At 41.0% G+C, this 26,536-nt stretch overlaps 1 protein-coding gene across 2 annotated transcripts in view; it reads left to right on the top strand.

Annotated features, from left to right (window-relative positions):
* The window catches only part of ARFGEF3 (ARFGEF family member 3), a 173,568-nt gene extending 155,168 nt beyond the window's left edge, over positions 1–18,400 (top strand). For both annotated transcript variants that reach the window (XM_082249728.1, XM_082249729.1), the window contains 4 exons: positions 9,050–9,181; positions 10,795–10,925; positions 13,913–15,122; positions 17,663–18,400. In XM_082249728.1, coding sequence (XP_082105854.1) covers positions 9,050–9,181; positions 10,795–10,925; positions 13,913–15,122; positions 17,663–17,854 — 1,665 coding nt within the window. In that variant the 3' untranslated portion in view covers positions 17,855–18,400. The remainder of the gene's footprint in view (positions 1–9,049; positions 9,182–10,794; positions 10,926–13,912; positions 15,123–17,662) is intronic.
* Positions 18,401–26,536: the final 8,136 nt, after the last annotated feature.

A 26,536-nucleotide genomic window follows, 5' to 3' on the forward strand; every position in this document is an offset into this window, starting at 1 on the left:
TTTGCCATCTGTGTCCAATTTCTGAGATTTCACTTCACTTCCTGTCCCACAACCAAGCAGGGAATGAGAGGAAATCCCTGCAAATTAAGGGAATCCCTTGGAGAGCCCCAGGCCACCAGAACTAGTGTCCCAATTGGAAGATTTCCCATCTATTACTTTTCTGGGGACAACCCAAAAGTTTGGATTGTCTTTACTTTCACTTTAATTAATAGTAAACAGGACAAATAGAGAGGGTGAATCTGCTTAACAGGGTTACAGATGCCGTAAAAACTGTCATGGGTTGTAATCCCTATCCACTCTATCTAAAACTAAAAAAAATGTTTGCCTTTATTTATGCTTTAATTTTGGAAAGCATTGTAGAAATATCATTTAATTATGCTTAATTTATATAGGTTATTTGCTTGTCTTGTTGATGAAACCTTTCTTCAAAAATTTAGTCTATGAGTATTTTAGAATGTTGGGGTGAAATCCTGTTTAAAGCAAACCCATGTCTATATTAATCTCTGTAAAATGTTGCAGGAGAACAGCAGTCTGAGCTCTTTATTCCCTTCTTGTTTTTGTGGACACAGCTCTGCCTCATTATCCATTAAGCTACACATCACAGTGGTGACAATAGTGGCTAGAAGTGAGGATCAGGGGGCATAGGGGCAGAATTACATTTTTAGGGCTTGTTGGAGGTGCTTGCCTTGCTCAGCAGAGTATTTGTCACCATTTATTACATAGCCACAGTTTCAACTGGTAAGATGGGTTTGGTCTCTGCAGGTACTGTGCCCTTAGGTGAGTTTGTACCTGGAGCATGCACAGAGAATGCTCAAAGGGTGGCACATTTACCCTATCTTTATTATTATGGTAAATGCAATTTTAAGAACTCTCCAAGCCTTGTTTTCAATGTAGTGCAGTCATCTATAAAAATTTCTGACAACATGCAACCAAATATCAGTGCCCTTATCTGAGCGAGCTTAAGGCCTGGTTTAAGTTGTGTGCATGTTCTGCAAAACCTGGTGGAAATTAATATAGCAAAAATGCAATATATAGACATAGCACCAAACTGTTATAATCACAAATTTGTTAAAACTACAAACAGAGTAGAAGATTAGTCACATTACAAGTGGAGTGGCGAATGCATGAGAACTGTACAAATCTTGACCTACCTTTGAACCTCTCCCCTATGGAGAAATATCAATCTCCATAACCTTTCACTGGATCGCTTTCCTTTTCCTTCAAAGATTAAACAGTGAATTTCACAGTGCCTGAAATTGTGCAAGAAAAAAGGTTTATCGATCTATATAGGTATTAAAAATGTTCCCTCCCCAGGTATCAACATAACGTCCAGATTATCTGAGGTTTATTTGCCTTTACTGTGTGAGCATCAAATGCTGGTGTAAGCAAACTCAATATCATTCTGTATTTTAGTGATCACAAATATATCAAAATGTGTCAACTGTGCAAAATGTTTTCTCGCCAATAGAAATGAGGTGCTAATGGGGGGTGACCCTGAAAATTGTGAATCATACCTCAGTACATTGCTATACATCCTTATGTGTTTCTTGCAGCAAAACGAAGAATCTTGAGTGACGTACAGTATATTGCATTGCATGTTCAAGCTGGCCAACTGTGTGAAAGTGATGCCTGTCTGGTCAATTCCCTACTCTGCAGTGCAAAATGTTATATATTTACTGCTTATTCCTTTATTTGGGGAAAACCCTTTTTCCCATTTGTCTATGTGTCAAAGTCCATATACAAACAGTAAAGTCCGTATGATGAAGTTCATATGATGAATCTGGTGTAGATGATTTTTAACAGTAGTGGCAGCTGTCCCAGGAGTAAGCCAACTCTATAATGGAACCACACAAAAAAGGGGAAGCGTCATCTAAGTGCACTAAATAATAGCATTTATTAAGACTTCAGTAATACAAATTTACAAGATGGTGTCCATCGAGTATGGTGAAAAAAACCTCCATATTCCCGTCCTGAAGACTTTATCCCCTGAAGATGTCTGTTGCACCACACAAAAAGAGCGTAGGACATCATCTCCTGTCGGCGTGCGGATCACATTGGTCAGAGGCAGTTCCAGGATCTCTTCAGCATCCCTCAAACTGCTTTATAACCCGGCCAGCCTTTCCACCGCCACAGGAGGAATACCCAGAACAAGAATACAGAGGTTTCTCTTACGTCCTCCGACAGTCGCCGCCTCTTCATATTCGTCACAATGGGTATTAGACTTTGCTCCGAAGGAGTAGCTAGGCAACAGAATATGTTAACATTAAAGCTTTTAACATATCCCAAGCTCAAGGGGTGGTCCCCTCAGTCAATACCCTCCTACTTCCTGCAACCATATCTCAGTTTCAATGTCTAGCTTGTCAGGAGGGACGGGCGACCTCACTCTCTGGATCTTCAGATCTCGTTGAGCCATCGCACCAGAAGGGATCTTCTGTGGTGGCTCCAGTCCCCGATGGTATCGGGGGGCAAGTCCTTTCGTCCTGTCTCGTGGACGGTGATCACCACGGATGCCAGCCTGTCGGGCTGGGGTGGTGTTCTGGGCGTTCTGTCCTCCCAGGGAACTTGGTCGGAGGGGGAGTCCTCCCTTCCGATCAACATTTTGGAGTTACGTGCAATAAACCTCTGCCATCGTCGTTGGACGGACCGGCTGCAGGGCTGTCCGGTTCGGGTGCAGACGGACAATGCCACGGCGGTGGCCTACATCAACCACCAAGGGGGCACCAGGAGTGCCCGAGCGGCTCGGGAAGTGGCCGACATTCTGTCTTGGGCCGAGACTCATGTCCCGGCGATAACGGCAGTTCACATTCCGGGGGTGGAGAACTGGCAGGCGGACTATCTGAGTCGCCAGACCCTGGATCAGGGGGAATGGTCTCTCCACCCGGCTGTCTTCCAGATGTTGTGCGCGAAGTGGGGTCTTCCAGATGTGGACCTGTTCGCGTCTCGTCTCAACAACAAGGTGAGAAGGTTCGTGGCAAGGACGCGCGACCCTCGGGCAGACGCGTCGGACGCGTTAGTGGTCCCGTGGCATCAGTACAAGCTGATGTATGCGTTTCCACCGATTCAGTTGCTATCCAGGTTCCTTCGCAGGTTGCACTCGGAACGCAGCACAGTGATTCTTGTGGCACCGGACTGGCCTCGCCGGTCCTGGTACGCAGACCTCGTGAATCTGGCGGTAGCCCCATGGCGTCTACCTCTTCGAGACGATCTCCTGTCTCAGGGGCCGATATACCATCCTGCATTACAGTCGCTGGCTTTGACGGCCTGGCTGTTGAGACTGAGGTCCTGAAGGAGAGGGGTCTCTCCCCTGAGGTCATTCATACATTGGTCAACGCGAGGAAGTCTTCCTCGGGGAAGGTTTACTACCGAACCTGGGAGGCCTATTTTGCCTGGTGTGAGTCCAGGGGGTTTTCACCCCGCACGTACTCGGTTTCTCGGGTGTTGTCCTTCCTTCAGGCAGGTGTCGATCAGCGTTTGGCGCTGGCTACGATCAAGAGTCAGGTGTCTGCGCTGGCCGTTCTTTTTCAACGTCCCGTGGCTTCCAACTCTTTGGTTGGCACTTTTGTTCAGGGAGTGCGGCATCTGGTACCTCCTAGGAGGGATCCTCTGCCCCCTTGGGACTTGAATCTCGTTCGATCTGTGTTACAACGTGCTCCTTTTGAACAGATCAGGGAGATCTCGTTGTCCATGTTGTCCAAAAAGGTCGCCTTTTTGGTTGCGATCACTTCGGTTCGCAGAGTGTCGGAGCTGGCGGCTTTGTCCTGCAAGTCTCCGTATCTGGTTATTCACTTGGATAAGGTGGTCTTGCGACCTAATCCTTCTTTTCTTCCGAAGCGAGTTTCGGAATTTCATCTCAATGAGGATATTGTCTTGCCTTCGCTGTGCGCGAAGCCTAAACATCCGAAAGAGGTGAGGTTGCATTCTTTGGATGTTGTTCGGGCGATTAGGGTTTACCTTAAATCGACTGAGTCTTTTCGAAAGACAGATTCTCTGTTTGTTCTTCCAGAGGGTCCTCGGAAGGGCATGGCGGCGTCGGCCTCTACCATCGCTAAATGGATCAGGCAGACCATTGAACAGGCATATGTCTTGCAGGGGAAAGTTCCCCCTATGCCTGTGAAGGCGCACTCTACTAGATCTCTGAGTACGTCTTGGGCCTGTCGTCATGGGGCTTCTGTGGCCCAGGTGTGTAAGACGGCGACCTGGTCGACCGTACACACTTTCACAAAATTCTACAAGGTAGATGTTCAGGCATCGGCGGATGCTTCCTTTGGCCCCAAGGTTCTTAGTGCGGCAGTTTCCTAGGGTCCCTTGTTGGGATTCCTGGCTGTTGGGATACGTTTTTTATCCCCTGGTTATTTGTTTTTTCCTGGGTTGTTGCTCCTGTTGAGCAAGTTTTTTTCCTGTTGCCCAGCTGGTTTCCTTCCTTTGGTAAGGTTCCTTTCTCTGATGTGGAGACGGCGTTGCCTTACGGCGCGGATGCGTTTCCCACCCCTCATGTTTGCACTGCTTTGGGACGTCCCCATTGTGACGAATATGAAGAGGCGGCGACTGTCGGAGGACGTAAGAGAAAACGGAATTTTTGTAAAATCTTACCTGTAAAATTCCTTTCTCGGAGTCCTCCGACAGTCGCCGCCCCCGCCCCTCTTTTGGGGTTTGGTTGTATACTCTACTGCTATTCCACTGAAACTGAGATATGGTTGCAGGAAGTAGGAGGGTATTGACTGAGGGGACCACCCCTTGAGGGTGGGATATGTTAAAAGCTTTAATGTTAACATATTCTGTTGCCTAGCTACTCCTTCGGAGCAAAGTCTAATACCCATTGTGACGAATATGAAGAGGCGGCGACTGTCGGAGGACTCAGAGAAAGGAATTTTACAGGTAAGATTTTACAAAAATTCCGTTTTTTTTTCACCATACTCGATGGGCACATGTAAATCTACCATCTTGTAAGTTTTTATTACAGAAGTCTTAATAAATGCTTTTAATTACTGCACTTAGATGGCACTTCCCCCTTTTCTGTGTACTTACTGCTTATAGCATACTTATTAGATATAAATTTGCACAGTGGAGTAGGGACTGGCAAAGGAAGGGATCACTTAGATGCAGTTTGTCAGCTTGAACATGTATTACAGTATATGTGAACCAAGATTCCCAGGTTTTTGCAAGGTTTCTTAGAATAGGTAAAGAAGGTGTGCAGAGGGTTCATTCAGAATTCTCAGTTTTAACATGTGGTCATATCCCTTTGTGTGTATGTATGTATGTATTTATAATATACACTGTAGATACAGTATATATAATGTGTGTGTGTGTGTGTGTGTGTGTGTGTGTGTGTGTGTATATATATATATATATATATATACCATTTGTTTGCCTCATATTGTATATATACAGGTGTGTGTGTATATGTAAATATACAGTGGGTACGGAAAGTATTCAGACCCCCTTACATTTTTCACTCTTTGTTATATTGCAGCCATTTGCTAAAATAATTTAAGTTCATTTCTTCTTCCTCATGAATGTACACATAGCACCCCATACTGACAGAAAAACACAGAATTGTTGACATTGTTGCAGATTTATTAAAAAAGAAAAACTGAAATATCACATGGTCCTAAGTATTCAGACCCTTTGCTCAGTATTTAGTAGAAGCCCCCTTTTGATCTAATACAGCCAGGAGTCTTTTTGGGAAAGATGCAACAAGTCTTTCACACCTGGATTTGGGGATCCTCTGCCATTCCTCCTTGCAGATCCTCTCCAGTTTTGTCAGGTTGGATGGTAAACGTTGGTGGACAGCCATTTTTAGGTCTCTCCAGAGATGCTCAATTGGGTTTTAGTCAGGGCTCTGGCTGGGCCATTCAAGAACAGTCACGGAGTTGTTGTGAAGCCACTCCTTCGTTATTTTAGCTGTGTGCTTAGGGTCATTGTCTTGTTGGAAGGTAAACCTTCGGCCCAGTCTGAGGTCCAGAGCACTCTGGAGAAGGTTTTTGTCCAGGATATCCCTGTACTTGGCCGCATTCATCTTTCCCTCGATTGCAACCAGTCGTCCTGTCCCTGCAGCTGAAAAACACCCCCACAGCATGATGCTGCCACCACCATGCTTCACTGTTGGGACTGTATTGGACAGGTGATGAGCAGTGCCTGGTTTTCTCCACACATACCGCTTAGAATTAAGGCCAAAAAGTTCTATTTTGGTCTCATCAGACCAGAGAATCTTATTTCTCACCATCTTGGAGTCCTTCAGGTGTTTTTTAGCAAACTCCATGCGGGCTTTCATGTGTCCTACACTGAGGAGAGGCTTCCGTCGGGCCACTCTGCCATAAAGCCCCGACTGGTGGAGGGCTGCAGTGATGGTTGACTTTCTACAACTTTCTCCCATCTCCTGACTGCATCTCTGGAGCTCAGCCACAGTGATCTTTGGGTTCTTCTTTACCTCTCTCACCAAGGCTCTTCTCCCCCGATAGCTCAGTTTGGCCGGACGGCCAGCTCTAGGAAGGGTTCTGGTCGTCCCAAACGTCTTCCATTTGAGGATTATGGAGGCCACTGTGCTCTTATGAACCTTAAGTGCAGCAGAAATCTTTTTGTAACCTTGGCCAGATCTGTGCCTTGCCACAATTCTGTCTCTGAGCTCTTCAGGCAGTTCCTTTGACCTCATGATTCTCATTTGCTCTGACATGCATTGTGATCTGGAAGGTCTTATATAGACAGGTGTGTGGCTTTCCTAATCAAGTCTAATCAGTATAATCAAACACAGCTGGACTCAAATGAAGGTGTAGAACCATCTCAAGGATGATCAGAAGAAATGGAAAGCACCTGAGTTAAATATATGAGTGTCACAGCAAAGGGTCTGAATACTTAGGACCATGTGATATTTCAGTTTTTTTCTTTTTTAATAAATCTGCAACAATGTCAACAATTCTGTGTTTTTCTGTCAGTATGGGGTGCTATGTGTACATTCATGAGGAAGAAGAATTAACTTAAATGATTTTAGCAAATGGCTGCAATATAACAAAGAGTGAAAAATTTAAGGGGGCCTGAATACTTTCCGTACCCACTGTACATATATATATATATAAAAAAAATATATATATATATGCCATTTGTTTGCCTCATATTGGCATAATACAGTATATCCATTAAAGTGTACTATATGCAAGTAAGCATTTGGCATTTTGCACAGTATAGAAGGAACTGGCCAAAGAGGGTTAATGTCAGCTGATCAGCAATATTGCAGTTGATGGGAATTAAGATTTCCTTTTTTTAATGCAAAAGTGTGCTAAAAATATGTAAGAGTGCATAGCAGTGTGCAGAGTGTTAATTTAGAACTTCTTTCCTCACCAACCTGACACGATCTTACTGTATGAAAAGTGGTTTGTGGAACTTTTTAGCATATTAAAGGAGAACTTAATGCGGAGTTCCACTCAAAAGTGGAACTTTCGCTTATCTGTCTCCTCTCCCCCCCTCCGGTGTCACATTTTGACAGGTACCCTATCCCCACTTCTGTCAGACCTCGCCGTGGCGAGGTACGTCAGAGGTTGGGCCCCCTACTCCTCCCTCTGCTTCCAGGCCAATCACCGAGCGCATCGCGCGTCCACAGTAGGGGCCCAGCCATGAAGATGCAAGGCTTCACTGCCGGGTTCCCTTACCGGCAATGGTGGTGGCAGCACCCGACAGCCGATGGAAACATCGGCTACGGTGCTGACCTCGCTGGATTCCGGAACAGGTAAGTGTCCTAATATTAAAAGTCAGCAGCTACAGTATGTGTAGCTGCTGACTTTTACATTTTGGAGGGAGGGGCGGAACTCCGCTTTAAGTATTTCATTTTTAATGCAAACACTCTGAAATTGTAAGTTAAAAATTGTGTGAGCATGCATGCTTGCTTTTTGCATTAGTCATATTTCATATTGTCCATGTGTCATCTTGCTTAAAGTGTTACTAAACCCACAACCATAAAATCTGTCTGTATATGTAGTAAAGCATGCTTGTTGTACTCACCATGGTATCAAAGGGGTTAATCCTTGCGCATTGTGTAAATAAGGCTGTTTGATCCTATCTTCTCTGATGCTTACCTTCTTTTCCTTCTATTACTGTCCCCAATTCATCTGCTGAGAGTACAGAGCCTTGGAGGCACTGTGCACATGCTCAGTTTGGTATATATTGCTAGAGTTCTTTTTTTTTTTTTTTTTTGGGAGGGTGCATGTGATCAGCACAGGGCCAATTAGCACTGTCCAGACAGAAAGCCATAGGTCATGCAGCCTCATAGGACAGTCAGAGGAGATTGAAAACTCCTCCTACAGCTTTAACCAGGGCTCGGCCGGACACTGATAGAAATCACAAGACTGCTATATTCTGCTGATGAGAAAAGGTATTTAGAAGTTTATATTTCTTAAAATAATTACCTTTCCATGTTCTGTGTACTGTGGAAGACCAGATTTAGTGAATTCAGGGTCCTGGGTTTAGTAAAAAAGCTAATAAGGTATGTAGCACCAAAGGATATAATAATGTAGCAAAATGAATATCAAATAAATAAATCAATAAGTGAGTACCACAATAAAAGTGCCCGTGCTCTTAAATCATGTGATGATGAATTCTATGAATTATAATCACCTGGGTTTAGTAACACTTTAAATCTCTTTCTCCAAATTAGGGAGAGGTGATAAAGGGGCGCTACCTTCTAAGGGAAGTGTTGTAATCATTCTCTCCCTTTGGCAGGCATTGGGCGTGTAATAGGGGAGTTCTATCGCCATCCTAATCCTCCTTTACATTACAGGACATCCCCTCTTTTTCTATCCACTCCTGTTATTGCTTGCTAAAAAAAACTGAGGCATGCTGGAAGTGGGGGGGGCGGGGTGTTTATACTTTTGTACAGCTTTGTTTTGCTAGTGTCCAATATCCTGAAGGCAGCAGCATAACCCTATGAATACTCATCTTGTGTTCCATAATGTACTTAAAGAAAAGGATTTTGTCCTCTGTAAAAAAAATCCTGTTATTATGCATTGGTTTGTTATATTTTGCCCTATTAATTATTGACTTTTTATTTTCCATGTATTTACAGAATCTGTTAGGTTACTTCCATAGCGGGTCAGAAAGTTTTTCTGGTGATGCCTGTGAAGTGAAGGTGGCAGCTCCATCCTTGTCCCCAAATGCAGAAGCAGAGTACTGGAGAATCCGAGCCATGACACAACAGGTGAGTATGTACAAAATTTTAGAAAGAAGAGCGCAAATAATGTTAGCCTTTAGCGTAAAATTAAATTGGTCCTTTGACAGTGTCTTGCTTTTATCAATTGCTGACAGCAAACTAGCCTTTACACACAATATATTTCTACCTGACATTTACAAACCTGCGCTCAGCTTGAGTCAGCCGATAAATGGTAAACCTCAGTACATGAATAATCACAGTTCAGTAAGTGCACGTAGCCTGACTATATGTAATTTCACTTTTGGTTTTTATCCTTACCACAGTTCTGCTTTAAAAAAAATAGTTTTACTCCAAATAATCTTTGTAGTAATGCTAAATTGTTAATGTGTGACTGGCTTATTTAGGGAAAAACAACTTTAAAAGATGATCTCTGAACATTACCTCCTCCAGAACCCAAACAGGAGTGGGTAACTGATACATAAGACAAGGTTGAGCTTTTTAGTGCAGATGCAGAGTACTTAACTTTCGTACTCTCCTATATATGTGCTGCAAAATGACTTGTACAGTATGTGATCATTTCAAATAGACCATAACAAAGGCCAGGTTCTCACTAGCTGCGGCCGTGGCTCGCAGCGGGGGGTCCGGTGCATCCCTGTTCTCCATTTCAGGGGTGAATCTAGTCCAAATGTTTGCCTTAATTCGGACTTGAAACAGAGCCAAAGACGCACAGGACCCTTTTCTAGTGCAGACCATGGCCACCCCGAAGCTGTGTGAACTGGCTTCATTGAGAGCCGGTCACAGTCCCCTGTCATGCAAATTGGATGCAGGGAAACCTGCATCCAATTTGCATAAGTGTGAACCCAGCCTAAAACGTTAAAGCGGAGTTCCGGGCACAGAAAGCATTTTTCAATAAACATACCCCCGGGACAGTCAGGGCTAGCACATTCCACAATGGATAGCCTCTGATCTGTCCCGGTTCGCACTTACCTGCAAGAAGAAATACTTACTTATAAAATTTCTTCCACAGCGTTTCCATCTCTCTTGTGGGCAGCTGAAGCCGGCGTGATCCTCTTCCGCGTCTTCTTCCGCGTCCTCTTCTCCCAGAATGCGCCTGCACCGGCCCCTCTCGTCACTTCCGGTGCGGCGCCGCATTCCTCCACCGCTTCTGGGCATCCCCAGAAGCTGTTTAGCAGGGAATGCAGCGTCGCCCCGGAAGTGACGAGCGGGGCCGGTGCCGTCGCATTGATTCCTGGGAGTGATGATGTTCAGCTCCCAGGAATCATCGCGAAGGAGGAAGTGACGGAGGAGCTGCGGCACAGAGGGAGGAAGTACATTGAGGTGAGTATTTTCGATCTTCAATTACAAGGTGAGTTTTTTAAAAAAAAAAAACCTAACTATCCAATTCCTTTTCAGGTGAAGGTGAAGAAGCGGACGGGCACAAAAAAAAAATATTGATTTTGTGCCCGGAACTCCGCTTTAATATTTCCCCCATGTGTAGGCTCCAAGGACCTCTAGGAGCCCCATCGTCTACAGTGAGGCAGATCTACTGTTTAAAAAAAGGAGGCAGCATTTAATGCTTAGGACCATGATTGTTACAAAATTGTATGTCAATGTAAATTTACCAGTAATTGTATGAGATTTCCTTTCTTTTTATTTGACAGGTGTTTATGCTGGAAACTCAGTGTTCCCCAAAGACCCCTAATAACAAAGAAGGTTTTGAGCATGCCCAGTCATGTGTGCTTATTATAGAGCTTCCACCTGATGAGAAGCCCAATGGGCACACACAGAAAAGGTATCTAATTACTATCACGTCACTGAACCTTTGTTTTGTGCATGCATTGGTACAGCAACATTACATTCACTTCATTGCAGTGAACGAATGCAATGGCAGGGAATGAAGCATAAGGTGAAGATGGCAGGTAAATAGACCTGTTTGCAAAGCACAGGTTCACCTAAATGAGTAACTCCAGCAGCAAATAAGGTTTATTAGTAAACCATATTGAGAGGGGGGGGGGGCGGCCACATTTTTAAAATTGTACAGGAAAAAAATTGACAAAAAGTAAATTCTAAACAAAACAAAAAAATGTTTTTGTTCTAATTTACATCTCACTGTCATATTTCACAGTACTATAGTGGTGTCTAATTGTAGGGCTGTTTCAATTTCTAAAACATTCTTTAGCAATTTTAACCAGTCTCTGAGCCTAGGTGGGATGCTATTTAGGCAAAATATCTGATCTCCTAAATTAAACAGAGGTCAGTGGGGGGTAAATGTGCTCTTGTCCTAGTTCACTGTATGCACCTTAACCCCTTCAAGCTGAGCGTATGCAAATAGGCGGCCCCACTGGACTGGGCTTTTTTCTGTGGGGCCACATAGTGGGGTATCTCCCTTTGTGCTGGGAGCACGCCGCACGGCCTGCTCACAGCATAAAGACCGAGGTCTCAGCGGAAGCCCTGGGCCCTATACCAACGATCGGGACCCAGGACTTACAATTCCGGGTCACCTGATCACTGTGATAGCCTCTGATGGGCTATCACAGTGATCAGTCACTGTGAAGCCCGCCCCCATGTTTTCTCTCTTTGTAAATGGAGGAGAGAAAGACATTGCATCTGTCTCTCTTCTTGCATAGAAAAAAAAAGTGTGTGTAAATAAATAATAGTTAACAAAAAATGAAATAAAAACATACCTAGATCTAGGTTAGTGCCAGGGTTAGTGTTTGGGTCAAGGTCAGGTTCAGTATTTTTTTTTTTTTTTGGACAGGATTTTTTTAAAATTTAGTATCAGTGTTAGTGTCCGTGTGTTTTTAGGTAGGATAAAAAAAAAGCAAAACGCGGACTATTATTTTTGGGCTGTACTACAGGCACAACCAACAACTAATATACACATATTTGGTATCGCTGCAATCTTTAGGAGCAGGAGAATTTATTTTGGGTTTTTCTTTGGTGGAAGGTTATGGTAGTAGCAAAAAATATACACTTAATTTAAAAAAAAAATGATTTTTGTTTTACTATTTTTGGCCAGTTTTTCTTTGATAATAAAAAAAAAAAAATCAGATAGCCATTACCATTTACCACCAAATAAAAGCCCAATTTGTCCTAAAAAATACATGTATGCACCTGGATGCACAAAGTAGTTGTGATGATATGTACAGTTTTACTAACACATTTCAAAGTTGCAAAATTGTGCTTAGGCTTTAAGATTTGTTTTATTCTTAGGCATGAAGGGGTTAAACCCATTTGAAACCTTTTTTTTCCCATATACACATGAGGCACAGTAAAAAGGATCATTTCCGTTAAAAAGGCAAACAAACATTTATTTGCAAATGTTTTCCAGCATGCTGAAATCTCTGCCTGCGATAAAGAGGAGTGTTGGCTTGCCAAAGGGCTAATGCTATTTTTTTTCCTGTGTGTTTGTACCTCATGTCCATCCAAAGGATTGCATGGCTATCGATGCATAGTCTCTTGTCCATACTGTTCCTTATCCATGTTATTACACAACAGTTTTGTGTACTGATGCCATGTTTGCATGTGCCGCTTTCTAATTCTCTGCTTTTTTTCTCTCCTGCCTTTAACTAACGCTGTGCTACTAAACAGAAAACTGGGGTAAGATATTTCTACTGCTTCTTCTGCATTGTAGTGTCATTTAATTTTACCGCCATCCATATTGAGTTTGTTAATTTGCTTCAAATACTACACATCTGGAACTTAATTAAAATTAAATAATAGAATTTCAATAGTAAAAATTTAATGAAGCAGTTAACAAATTCCATCAAAGCTCTAAGCTTTTAATGCTACATATATGTATTAGGAATGTAGCCTTTTCTTCTTTGGTACTAATCATGCTTACTAGATATGCTTACTAGATATGCTTACTTGTCATCCATATACATTATTGGATAGAAAAAGAACTACAAAGGTTTATGTACCTCACAATGCGCAAGCTAGTCACCATAAACTTTGAGTGATATGAGCAGTTCTTTGGCAGAACTAAAAGAGAAACCAAGTGGTTTACAAGATTTGATTAATGGACATGAAGAGTTGGCCACACACTTAAAGATTTCTCTCATTAAAGACATGTGTACTGAACAAGAGAAACCACTCGATTCCTCCATCTACGTTAAACAGTAGATGGATAAATCTGTAGTTCTGGCTATTCTATCCTGACAGTTGGCACCCACGGCTGTCAGAATACTGTACCTGAACAGTGCCTGCATCTGTCTGGATGTAGGCTGTTCAAGAAATTATTTTCTGCCTAACTTCTTTTACAAATGTCCTCTTTGGAATGGAATGGATTTCAACAGATTCAGCGGGAATGTATGCACTTTGCACATATGAGGGCCTAATTATTTTTATTTTTTTACTAATTCAAAATTGATACTTACCCAGAATCTTGAAATCACAGTGTTTTTTAAAATATAACTATATTGTGTAGCAGGCTAAGACCCCGTTCACACTGGGGCGATCCGACTTGCCGGGGCGACCTCACAGGTCGCACCGCGACCTCGGAGCGGCCGGCACGGACTTCATAACATTGAAGTCAATGCAGGTCGTTTCAGGTCGCCCCAAAGAAGCTCCGGACCCTTTTTCTAAGTCGGAGCAACTTGTGTCGCTCCTATTAGAACGGGTCCACAGCTTCTCTATGGCAGGCGACCTGTCAGGCGACCAGTTCGCCTGACAGGTCGCCCCAGTGTGAACGGGGTCTAAGAGTATATTGCTAAACATGTAACTGAAACAAACTTTTAAGAGTAAATAAAGGTCTAATATTTTTTTTGTCTTCTAAAGCATTCCTTTTAGGACTATTGTAGTCAGTTTATTATCCCATCAAGTGTTGCTCCAAAATCTCTATGACATTTTGCTCGAAGAATTTGTAAAAGGTTCTACAGTTTTAGAGGATAAAACTGCTCCGATCCAAGACGCCAAAACAGTTGGATTCCTTCGATACATTTCAATGCAGAATTTGGCTGTGATTTTTGACCTGTTGTTGGATTCCTATAGAACAGCCAGAGAGTTTGATGCTCGTCCAGGACTGAAATGTTTACTAATGAAGGTTTCAGGGATTGGTGGAGCAGCAAATCTTTACCGACAAGCAGCAATGAGCTTTAACATATATTTTCAGGCTTTAATTTGTGCTTTGCTGACCAATCAAGACAATATTACTGCAGATGTTGTGAAGAAAATCCTTTATGAAGAAGATGAGCACAGCTCAGACTCATCTCAGCAGTGTTCTTCAGAAGATGAAGACATCTTTGAAGAAACTGCCCAAGTAAGCCCTCCACGAGGTAAAGAGAAGAGGCAGTGGAGGGCTCGAGTCCCATCTCTGAGTGTCCAGCCAGTAAGTAATGCTGATTGGGCTTGGTTAGTGAAGAGGCTACACAAACTGTGCATGGAGATGTGTAATAACTACATTCAGATGCACCTGGACTTGGAGAATAATGATGATCATCCAGGTATTAAAGGAGATCCTTTCTTTATTTTACCATCATTTCAGTCAGAAACCTCTACCCCTTCCACAGGAGGCTTATCAGGCAAAGATACACCTTCAGAAGATGATAGAAATCTAAGCAAAGATCATATAACTGATACCATGCCGCCAAGAAGTTTTGGTGCAGCAGTTCCACAAAGCCCTAAAATGGAGAAAAGAGATCAGTCCAGGAAGAAAGAATGGTGGGAGAATGCTGGCAATAAAATCTATACAATAGCCACAGATAAAACAATTGCAAAGTTGATGACAGAGTATAAAAAGAGAAAGCAACAGCATAACCTGACTACATTTGTAAAAGATACTAAATTGGATAAAAAGGGGGACATTCTCTGCTCAAGAGGCCAGGATTCCCCACTGCCTCAAAGACCACAACATCTTATGGACCAAACACAGATGAGACATTCCTTCAGTGCTGGTCCAGAGATACTGAGGCAAGAAAAGAGATCCCGCTCTGGATCCACTGTTAGCACTTTTAATATATCAACGAGGGACGCAGAGGCACAAATACAGGTAACTTTTAATCATTGTAATTATTATAAACTACTTTACTAAATAATTCCTCCCCTGTTTATTAACTATTCCATGCACATCTTTATTTTAATATATTTTTTGCACATAATTTAATTGCATATGCATTGGCAAAGCAGGCAATTGATGGTGTTCCTTAGTCCATAGAAGGGGAATTCTTACCCTATGGCAGTATGGGACTGGGTCTCTGAATATCAAATTTGCTAAATGAAACTAACTATTATGGTTACCAGCACAGATTAAGGTGGGGAGACTAGAAACCAACTACCAATCAGATCACTTAACATGGGCACCTCTCAGCTTCCCAAAGCCGCAAGTTGATTTGGTGGCCTGATTGGAGTAGTTCCCCCTGTCCAGCCGCTTTGTACACCTTTCTCATTGTTACAAGTGATTGTAATCAAAGTGGAAATATGGATTTGATGTGTCAGATGACATGCGTGTAACATTGTCAACAGTGGCGTAACTAGGACCATCAGGGCCTATGTGCAAGAAACCATGAAGGGCCCCCCTGACCCCTGGCCGGGACCTTTACCCCTCCGAGCCCAGTGGCGGAATGCCAGGGCCTAGTCACAAGTGCAACCTTTGTGACCCTTCAACTGGTATCAGTAGTTTTTTATTTTATTTTTTTACATTCTTTTTAGGAGCCCCGTTTGGGGGGCTTTGGTGAGCTATCAGGGGTTTAAACCAACCTCTGATGTTCCACCTTCGAGACAGAAAAAGGAGATTGAAGACACTCATCTCTATCTCTGCTGGCCTCAGCTGCTCAGAATGAATGAACAGGAATAGTTATGTACAGAGTTTCCCCTCAATTTACAAACTGAAGCATAGTGAATAGTTTACTATGTTTCGGTTATAAATGGACAGAGTCTGTGATGGGTACGGATCACTGATTCTGTTCATTCAGAGAAGGAAGGGGCTGGTAAATGACACCTCTCTGCCCCGCTCTTCATCCTGAAAGCAACCCCTGCAACAGCCGGTGGGAGAGGGGGAACCCAGCTGCGGGGGACATGGGGGGCAGCAGAAAGAAGCTGGATAGGAGGAGCGGCAGGGGTGGCTGCATATAGAGGAACCGATCTCTTCATTTTCCTCCTACAGCCACTGTATGCCTGCATGAGGGAGAGGAGAAGAAGCAGGCATTCAGTGTTTCAGGTGCACAGGAGGGACGCATGGGCCCCCTGGAGCATGGGGCCAGGTCGCAATTGTGACCCCTGTAGGTACGCTCCTTTTTTGTCAGTAACTGTACCTTGTACAACCAATCAACTGTTCTCTTTTGAAGCCATTCTGGTACCTTAAAACAAATAAGCAATCTTTTTAGCTATGTAACTGTGAAAAGGAAAAATTGCAGCTTATTAGTCATTAGTTGCAGACAAAAACAAAAGCTCCTCTAAGTGCAGTGAGACGGTATTTTAATAAAACCCCACAACAGGGCTACTTACAATGGATAGATAAAAAACAGGCACATAATTAAGTGTAGATCTAGAATGCCAGTTGGAGCGGGCCATGGGAGCTGCTGGTACCGCCAGGTGGAATGTGACAGGAGTCCCCGTGTGGATGAGAAAACCGGCTGAAGCCCTTCCTGAAGCGGGTGGAGCGTTGCGTGGAACACAGCCAGGAGCAGGATGATGCGGGAAGGGTTCAGTACCAGAATGCAATGCGTTTCAGAGCATGCACTGTCCCACATAGGGGCATTTGCGCTTCCTTTTAAAGCAAATTTCAACACCTAATAATGTGACGCCAGCCGCAAATTTTCTGCCAGCTTGTGGAGAGAACGGAGTAAGGCATTAAGAATTAAAAACTCTGGTAAATCTTTACAATGTAAGTATGTAACACATATAAATACATAATAAATTATAAAAGCTATATTAGATAGACATATGAACGATAATACAAAGAGATCGAAACTTGATAGACCTTTCATGGAGTAAAAAAATAAATACATAAAATTGGCCCTTATGAAGGGAAAGGGGGAGGGGTTTGACGAAAGAGGGCAAGGGAAAGGTTATATGTAAATATATAAAAATATATAGGGTGTTCTGGGGCTAGGGCCACCTTCAAATGGATAGGGATTAACTGTAAATAGATGGACCAACTGGTATTTATTGCTTCAAATGAGGTAAATGCATATTAAAGCTAAGGAAACACCCATGACTGTATCCTATTTAGATTCCATACATTTGGGGAGACATAATGGTTACATCTCCCCTTCTGGTCATCATCTCCTTTACATTAGGGGAGGCATTCTTTATTCCATAGATGAGAACTGGGCAGGGCTGTTTCAGTACTTGCAATCTATTTTAAAGAAACACAACATGGGGAAATGTGTATATTGAAAATATTACTTTATTTTAATTTTATTTTGCCTAGACCTCCCCCTAGCCTATAGTGTTACAGGAAGAATAGGATCATTTGAAATGCTTTGGGTTTTATTCCTATGGTTCTGTATATATTTTTCTCTTGTCCAGTTGGCTTTATATCCCCTATATATTAACCTGCATTCATTGTTTACATGTTTTATATTTTAGGCATGGACCAACATGGTGTTAACCATTCTCAATCAAATTCAGATTCTTCCAGACCAGATGTTTGCGGCACTGCAGCCAGCAGTGTTTCCTTGTATCAGTCAGCTGACCTGTCATGTGAATGACATCCGTGTCCGACAGGCGGTTAGAGAATGGCTGGGAAGAGTTGGCAGAATTTATGATATTATTTTATGAAATCGTTATATGTTGGCATTTGTATGGACTTTCTACATAGCAAAAGAATATCTCCAAATATATTATAGATACTAAAGGTTTATTACATTTTTCTAAGTAGGAGGGGAGGAGTTATGAATGTTTACAATTATTTTTTCACTCCTGGTTTTGTTCTACAATTTGTTGTTGCTCAATGCAACAATAATCTTGAGAATGTGTATCAATATCCTGACATCTTCAAATTAAACTTTACTACTACTAAGGTAATGCTAATATATTTTGCCTAAAAGAAAATATATATATATATATAAATGTATATAATTATTCAATTTTTGCTTATTGAGCCTACCTGTCCTTCTTCCCTAGTATTGTCGCACCCATTTTGTAAAAAATGAACTCCTTGTTGAAGTGCCATAACAGTTTAGTGATCTGGCCTTGCACTTCAGTACAGTTATGATTTAAAGTAAACCAATAGCCATCCAAGCAACTATAAATTAGTAGTTCAGAATTCGAAAGCCTAAGATTCGACAATATACTTTGTTTCACTTTTCCATCCTGCAAGTCACTGAATTTTTGATAAATTTCTGAGCATAGGCACTTCACCGCTTCCTTATATGTGACCATACCCACAAGGGTCTAGACTCCCAGTGGCAATAAGTATTTGCATGGGCTGCTGGATTCTTTGCAGGTTCAGAAACACTCTAATATAGAATTGTTGGCTTTATACGTGTTTATTTTTTACTACAGATTTGCCATATATAGGCAATTTTCTTAGTATCACTAATATACAATTTGATTAAATCAGACACCTCTTTACTTTGGTAGTAGATACAATTACAAACTTACCTTTTTACTTGTAGCTGCTCTGTGTTTGTGCCATGAGGTCTGACACTAGGACCAGAGGAGCAGCCATTCAAGGGTCGTAGTCATATATGCTTATGGCCAATTGTTCCCATTGTCGTCCTCCCAGACTGCCCTTGTTTGTCATATTTGACTTTTACCACAGAATTGCCTTTGGACAGCCTGATCTGCACATGTATAGGCATTTTCAGATTTTAGATAATACGCCCTTGTAACATTTAGTGGCAGAAAGACTCCATACTACAAGGAACTGCAGGCCTGCAGCAACACCACTTAGATACCACAAACCAGCAAATACGTACAACCCTGCTATATGTAACCCAACCTTAGGTCATCAGTAGTTAAAGAGGCAGTTGACTACTAAGAAGACCTACTTGATTGTTCCTAGGGGGAATGGTCTGGTTAATCATATCTGAAGGTAAATACCCATTGATGGTAAATAAAAGGAAACCTGTTTAGAAGGGTCTAATGTGAATTTATTACACTCCTCAACTCCCATATGAGGTTACACTTGAAATTGCTTAGCAGCAATTCTAATACAACTTGAATGTTAGAGTATATGTTATATTACTGTCCATGGGAATGTCTGATATAAATTTAGTTTACATTTTATTTGTTAGATATAATATTAGTAGAGTTTTCTTATGTTAAATAGTTGTTACGATATGTAATGTGACGTTTTAGTGCTGTGTGTCAATGTTGGTGAGCTATACATATTGACACACACTAGCTCTGCCCAAAACAGTACATCAGTAAAAGATCTGTAATTCACAGATATGTATTAAGCCAGTAGGTAATAATTACTGACTACTAGTTACATTTACCATATTAAGCCAGTAGGTAATAATTACTGACTACTAGTTACATTTACCATATATGTAATCCTATACGTATGTTGAGTTGACAGCCCTTGTACAGAAGAGGCACCTGTTACTGAAATTATACATTTGTATATATTAATTTTTTTATATGTTTATCAGAAGTAATTTGTTTTGCCAACATTATTCAGCTTTACAGTTAACTAAACTTAAATTAAGCAAAGTGAAAATTTGCAATTTATGATACACTGTGGAAACCACTCTCTCAAGTATACTGAATTACATTGCTTAAATTATGTCTCTTGAACTTTTGCTCAGAAAAATATTTTTTGCATACACATACTTTTTTGTTTAAAATATTTCTATAGTCAAAATTCTTTTTTTTTTTTTGTATGGTAGAGAAGGACTGAAACCCCTATAAAGTTTTTATTGCTGCTAGGGACATTCATCCCTCTTTTTGTGCTGGTGACCATTGTCCCCAAAACAGAAAGGTGAGGGGAATACTTTCAGTGGAGACACATTGTAGTGATTTTCGCTCAATTCCTGTTTAGTCCATGGAATAACATAAATGTTAGGCCTAAAAAATTGTTTAAAAACCCCCAAAAATATAATTGTTTAAAAACACCCAAAAATATATTTTCTGAAACAGGGAACAAACATGTAGAATAAAAAGATGGTAGTTAGAAATGTTTATTGTACAATATGTGGGCAGACGAGCAAAATATTTTTTTTATTTTTTGGTAAAATTGAAAGTGTCTGTGTCGAGTAAATACATACCAAATATGCCAAACCTTAAAATTACGTGCACCCATGAAACAGCGAAAAAATTATGATACTCAAAAATTAGCCATAGGTGAATCTTCTAAAACCTTTTTCAGCTTATCAGTTCAGAGTTAACCCCTAAGTAATGGCCCTGGAAATATTCTTCTCATTCAGGCTTGCACCGTGCTACCTGATATAAGTTACCCAAAAAACATGTATGTATAAACCTCGCATCTCTAGGATAGAAATATGTGCATAGGGAGTGGGGGAAAGAGCGAGGGTCCTTTCATTTTCTTTCATTTATTTTAATCTTTTGATTACGTTTTTATAACACCATAGAAGAAAAGTATGAGACGGGAATACATCCAGTCCAAACAAAAGGACTGGACTTTATCGACTCAACATCAGAGACACCATGTGTATATAAAAAGTCAATATCTTTATTATGAAAAGGTAAAACCCACCTGTACAAGTGAATAATATTGTAAAAACAAAAAAATCCTCTCAAAGTAGCCCAAGGGCAAGAGAGCCCCAGGTTTTAGTATATCTCTAAGTCCCGGTTCACACTTGTGCGATGCGGGAAGACTGCGAATTCGTAGCCTGTTCCCGCATCGCAAACGCACCTCTGGCAGTTCACACTGCCATATGCGATATGCAGGGGGTGTCAATGAAATGTTAACGACACCCACAGTTTGATCGCATATCGTAGTGCGACCTGACAGTTCGCACAGGAACAGATCGCACAAGTGTGAACCGGCCCTTAATCGACTGGGAATATACTCAATAGTCAAAATTACGATTCAAAATTTGTGAAATGTAGGTGTACATTTGTACTCTTCCAGTCACCCAGGTCAACGCGTTTTGATGGTTTATGGCTTCTTCAGGACTCAATGTATTGAGAGGAAATCACTACATACAAGACATAAAAATACAGTATTAATATTAAATAAATAAACATGCATTTTATAAAAAAGTAATCCATCTGTACAAAAAGTATGTTCATACAAGCATGGCAAAGGATCAATACTGGGGCACCAGGACCACATCAAACCCACCAGGGGGGGGGGGGGCAATAGGTGAATAGTATATACATAGGGCAACCATAGAAATATATAATGGAATATATTCTGGTTCCATACTTTTCTTCTATATAGCAGATGTGGCTATTGGAAGTCTATTTATTTGACACTTTTTTAACTAAACTTTATTGCTAGGGTGACTGACAAGTCCCCCATGCAATAGTATTGGGGAGATGACAGGTTCTCTTTAATAGGACATATGGGATCCTTGTTGACCCTTGATGTCTACCCTGCCCTCTACCCCAGCAGATCAAGTAAAACCTTTGATTGGTCTGCTTTTTTCTCTGGCAAGAGACATGGGAGTTTACAGCTCTGAATCCAGAAGCGCTCAGAGCTCTGAACTCTGACCCAGAAGTGTTCAGAACTGAGCGCTGCTTGATTCACTTCATAGAACAGTAATTGATCAATAGACTTACTGTTACTGCTCTGCAACCTTTCTGAGCAGTTCACGCAAGTCCGAGGCTTCCAGCGTGGCACATATCTGTTGCTATGTAGAAATGACCAGGACATATCTGTTGCCATGTAGAAATGCATTGGTGGCTTTACAGAAACCCACTTCTACATTACAGCCTGAAGCTGGCTGTGCACCTTTAAAACAAGGTCAAGGCTGCTTTTGCAGCCATAGGCCTGTTTTTCACTTTCATTGCCATAACATTAGCAACAAAATGGTAACGTCTTCTCCACTCTCTCAAAGCTTAAAAATAAAGATTTTGGTTATATATACACAATAGCACACCGTTTGCCCTTTTTAGTAAAACCGTACAATAAAATAAAAAAAAAAATGGTGTACAAATTGTAGTAACCCTTAACAAGCAATCATCTGGTTAATTGGTTACCATGTTCTGCTGCATTTTGAACATTGTTTTTTAATACTGAATAAGCCTGACAATGGGAACCTATCAAAATAGTTATAAATTTTTATTAATTCAGGCCATTATTCTGTGTAAAACAGGGATCTGACTATATATGATGTCCTGATTAAAATGGTACATGGGAAGACACAGTAGATATGATGGTAAATATTTCTCAATCTATACAGAATTGAGAACAGAACCTATAGGTTCCCATATAAAAAGAGTAGTGTTTAGTCTTTTAGTTAATGAATCGCTACTGTCTCACTACATAAGCCCTTAAGTTACATTGCTCCTGCCTTGATAAATTCTGCCCATGAGTTTTATTATAATTGCTGTGATTGATCAGGATCTTCAGCTCATTGATAGTAATCTACATTGTATATTGTGGTACTTCATGTAAGGACTGACACCAACTGGTACTAAGGTAGTGTGGTATTCATGTTCTTGTTTCCAAGCCCATTCAGAGATTTCCTCTGCATGCGGTATTTTGTGCTATAACTTGCTTTGCTGTTAGGAATGCATTCATTTTGAGTGAACTGCAAACAAGTCTCAAGTCTTTTTTAACAGGGTTTACCCCAATGCAAAGATGGTTCACTTCTGTGCATTGTAGTTTGTTGAAACACACTTGCGTTGTGGTCCATTGGTGAGATTTGTTGGGTTAGGATTTAAAATAAATGACACTGCATTGCACCAAAGTCAGTTTTGTGCATTACTATGCATTGCATGATTAGAGCATTACAACCAGAAATTTAGTGAATGGTGTATATAATATCATATAATAGAGATTGATGTTATGTACCCTCTAAAAGAAATGTTTTGCTTCTTATGGCAGCAAGACATTTTATGCTTTATATTTAATATATGTAAGGTGCCTAACCATATGGGCTTACTATTTTCCGGTCAGCCAAAAATATCCTAACTAAATTCATTTTTATATAAAGATATTTCTGTTTTCCCACCATCAGAATCAAGTAAAATTAATAGCTGAGCAAGCATTGCATGGCTGTGAGTTTCATTTGATTCTCTAGGTGTCGCCTTGTATTTTGGATATTTTGGCTGGCTTTTTTTTTTTTTTAATTTGCCACTTTATGTAGGCGATAGATGAAATAGAGCAGCAGCCTGGTAGTGCAAAAGTTAATGTCCTAGATACCAAATGCCACTTTAAATAAATGTTTTTTAGTGTTTATACTGTTGTGAATGATTGTAATAATATGCATCAATGCGGAGTATATTATATTTTCAGGGAACACATATTTTGAGTTAATATTACAGTGTTTCATTGCATTATCACAGTGTTAAATGTCAAATTGGGTTGACAAGTGAAAACCTTTAAGTACTAATACAATAAATGAATATAATTCTGTGCTGCCACCCAAGTGTGATGTATATATGCCGGTGAAGGTCCCATTAATCCAGGTCAACTACTGCTAGTAGTTAACTAGTCTGCTCATCTAAGGAGCTTCCTCGGTTCTAATGAGTGTCTAGAACATACCCCAGCATTTATAACCACACTGGTAAATCAGTCACATTATTCCAATTGCCATGTGGTGTGTCTAGGCAGATGTTGATTGTCCAAGAAAAAGAAAGAACAGGGTGCTTTCCCACATTTACAACTTACAATTTTATCATCAAGTCACAATGGTGCCACAAATTCTGAGATGGGAAAGAATTGTTCAAATTACATGGCATGTATTGTATTGTCCAGTTGCTGGTATTCTTAAACAAAGGTAGTGGCCAATAGGGTGCTTTAATGCTGCACATATGTGAACGTTACACAAATGTTCACATGTGTACATCGTAAAAAAAAACTGAAATTTATGATGTAGGAAGTGTCTTTTGTTACTGCTAAATGCAGCAAAACATTGCAGTCCTGGGTGTGGCTATATAAATAGGTCTATAGGCATTTATATATTGATGTGTACAAATGCGTAAAAAAATATTTGCTGTAAACGCCAATGTGAATGAGCTCTTAATATCTCAACCCTAAAGATTTGACAATTTACACCTTTATTTGTGTAACATGAACAATTAACAGGTGGCACAGATCTCCTGGCATCATGGTGATTGGATTTTGTAATTAAAACCTGATGGTTTTACAATAAACATCTGCCTTTAACACAGTTTACGAAACCCTAGTAATTGGATTAGGGCGACTGAGTTGCCCATGTAGCTATAAATGTTGGGCTATGTTTATGACCCTTAATGGAATTGGGAAAGCTCTTAGATGAGTATTTAAAGTAGCTTGCTGTTGGGGCACCTGAGCAGGGTCACTCTCGAGCACCTGAGCAGGGTCACTCTTGAGCCACTGCTCTGTGTCTCCATTCACACACACATCTGTGGCTTGGCCCTGCCCTGTCTCCTCTCTCTCTCTTCATTGGCTCACTGGATGTGATTGACAGCAATGGAAGCCAATGGGGAGGGAGAGTCTCTGGAGAGCCAAGGCTCTCGTGCACATCGCTAAATCTGGATGGGGGCTCAGGTAAGTAGTAGGGGGGACTGCTGCACACAGAAGGTTTTTTAGCTTCTTCCATAGAATGCATGAAGGTAAAAAAAAAAAACCTTGAGCCTTTAGAATGACTTTAATGTAAAGAAAAGTATTCCCTTCACAATTACATTAAATATCTTTAATATTATAGAACAAGTTGAGATGAATGTGCCTAATGGCTAATAGGCAACTGATACAGTCTGAATCTACTTTATGATCAGCCCAGTTGTAATAATTTGCTACTCCGATATCATTTACATTAGTGATCAATTTTAGGGCTGTTTCACACCAGAAAGTAGTGCGGGAAGGCACGTTCTGCTCCATTTCTTGCACCACACTCAAAATGCACGGCTTTTGCAATCTGCTGTGGGTGCCAGTGCAACCTTAAAGTGGTTGTAAAGGCAGAAGGTTTTTTTATCTTAATGCATTCTATGCTTTAAGATAAAAAACCTTCTGTGTACAGCAGCCCCCCTAATACCTGAGCCCCATCTCTATCCAGCGATGTGCACTACTGCCTTGACCGTCCAGGAATGATTGGCTCCCGCTGCTGTCAATCAAAGTCAGGTAGCCAATAAGGAGGGGGGGGGAACTGTGGCTGTGTGTCTGAATGGACACACGGAGCTGTGGTTCGGGTGCCCCATAGCAAGCTGCTTGCTGTGGGGGCATTCAACAGGAGGGAGGGGCCAGAAGAACTGAAGAGGGACTGAGAAGCGGAGGATCTAGGCTGCTCTGTGCAAAAGCAACTGCTCACAGCAGGTGTATATGATATGTTTCTTATTTTTAAAGAAAAATAAAAAAAGGAGACTTTACAATCACTTTAATGGCACCCCAAACGCAGATCACTGCGTTTGCAGGCAACAAATATCATGTTACCGCAGTACCATAACATTTAATGCAGCACTTTTATTTTTTTTTAAATATTGCATGCACTACTTGCTCCACGTTCTGATGCGATTTCATCATATTCAAATGAATGGGCTGCAAAATCGCACAGCACAGGAATGCGTGACACGTTCCTGTGTGAACTGGCTCTTAAAAAAGAAATAAACTAAAGCTTAACCAATGTCACCAGTCAATTGCAAAACTATGGGGGTCTGTTTAAAAAGGCCATAATGGACAGTTATCTGCTTTTTCCTCCATTGTAAACATGTTATGCCTTATTTGATATTTACACTTTTTAAACACATATTTGATTTTTTGATTTCCCGTTTAATTTCATAACCCCGCACCACCACCATCACTATTTTTTCATGCGTTATTTTATTTTTGCAAAATTTATAAAGTGCTGGATGTTTAGTGTCATTGAATTTCTATGGTATTAGTAGGCCACTGTAGTAGTATACGTATATATTTGTAATACGAGCCTCTTGTATGCTGTAAACAATGTTTCTATGTGTTTTTTTTTTTTTTTTTTTCATTTTACTTTTTTTTTTCCTTCTTTTATTGTTTTAAATCCGCATTATTTCAGTTCATTACTTTTAAAGTTTGCCATTTTCAACTTCACCGGCCTATTTATTGCAGCTTTATAAATACCTGGTAAACAGATGAATTTCCTCCTAAAACCATGGAAAGCAAGCAGGGGCAAGCTTCCCCATTATCTGCCCAAAGAAATAAAAAAATCATGGACATGTCTGTCCGAGATAAAAGTTGCCAGCATCTACCCAAAAGTCAGTCCATCTTTATTTTTATTTTTTTTATAGTCTCTTCTTTCTATCTATCTATCTAAATGGTTGTTTCTGTGTAATTTTGCAGTGTTTTTATTTTAACCACTATACATGTCTTCTGAATCTTACTCTCAAGTCCTCTGAAATACAAGTCCAGTTTGGTTCATGGAATGGTTCCCA

This window comes from Pelophylax lessonae (assembly GCF_965119305.1).
Source record: "Pelophylax lessonae genome assembly, chromosome: 3".
In the NCBI taxonomy this organism is placed as follows: domain Eukaryota; kingdom Metazoa; phylum Chordata; class Amphibia; order Anura; family Ranidae; genus Pelophylax; species Pelophylax lessonae.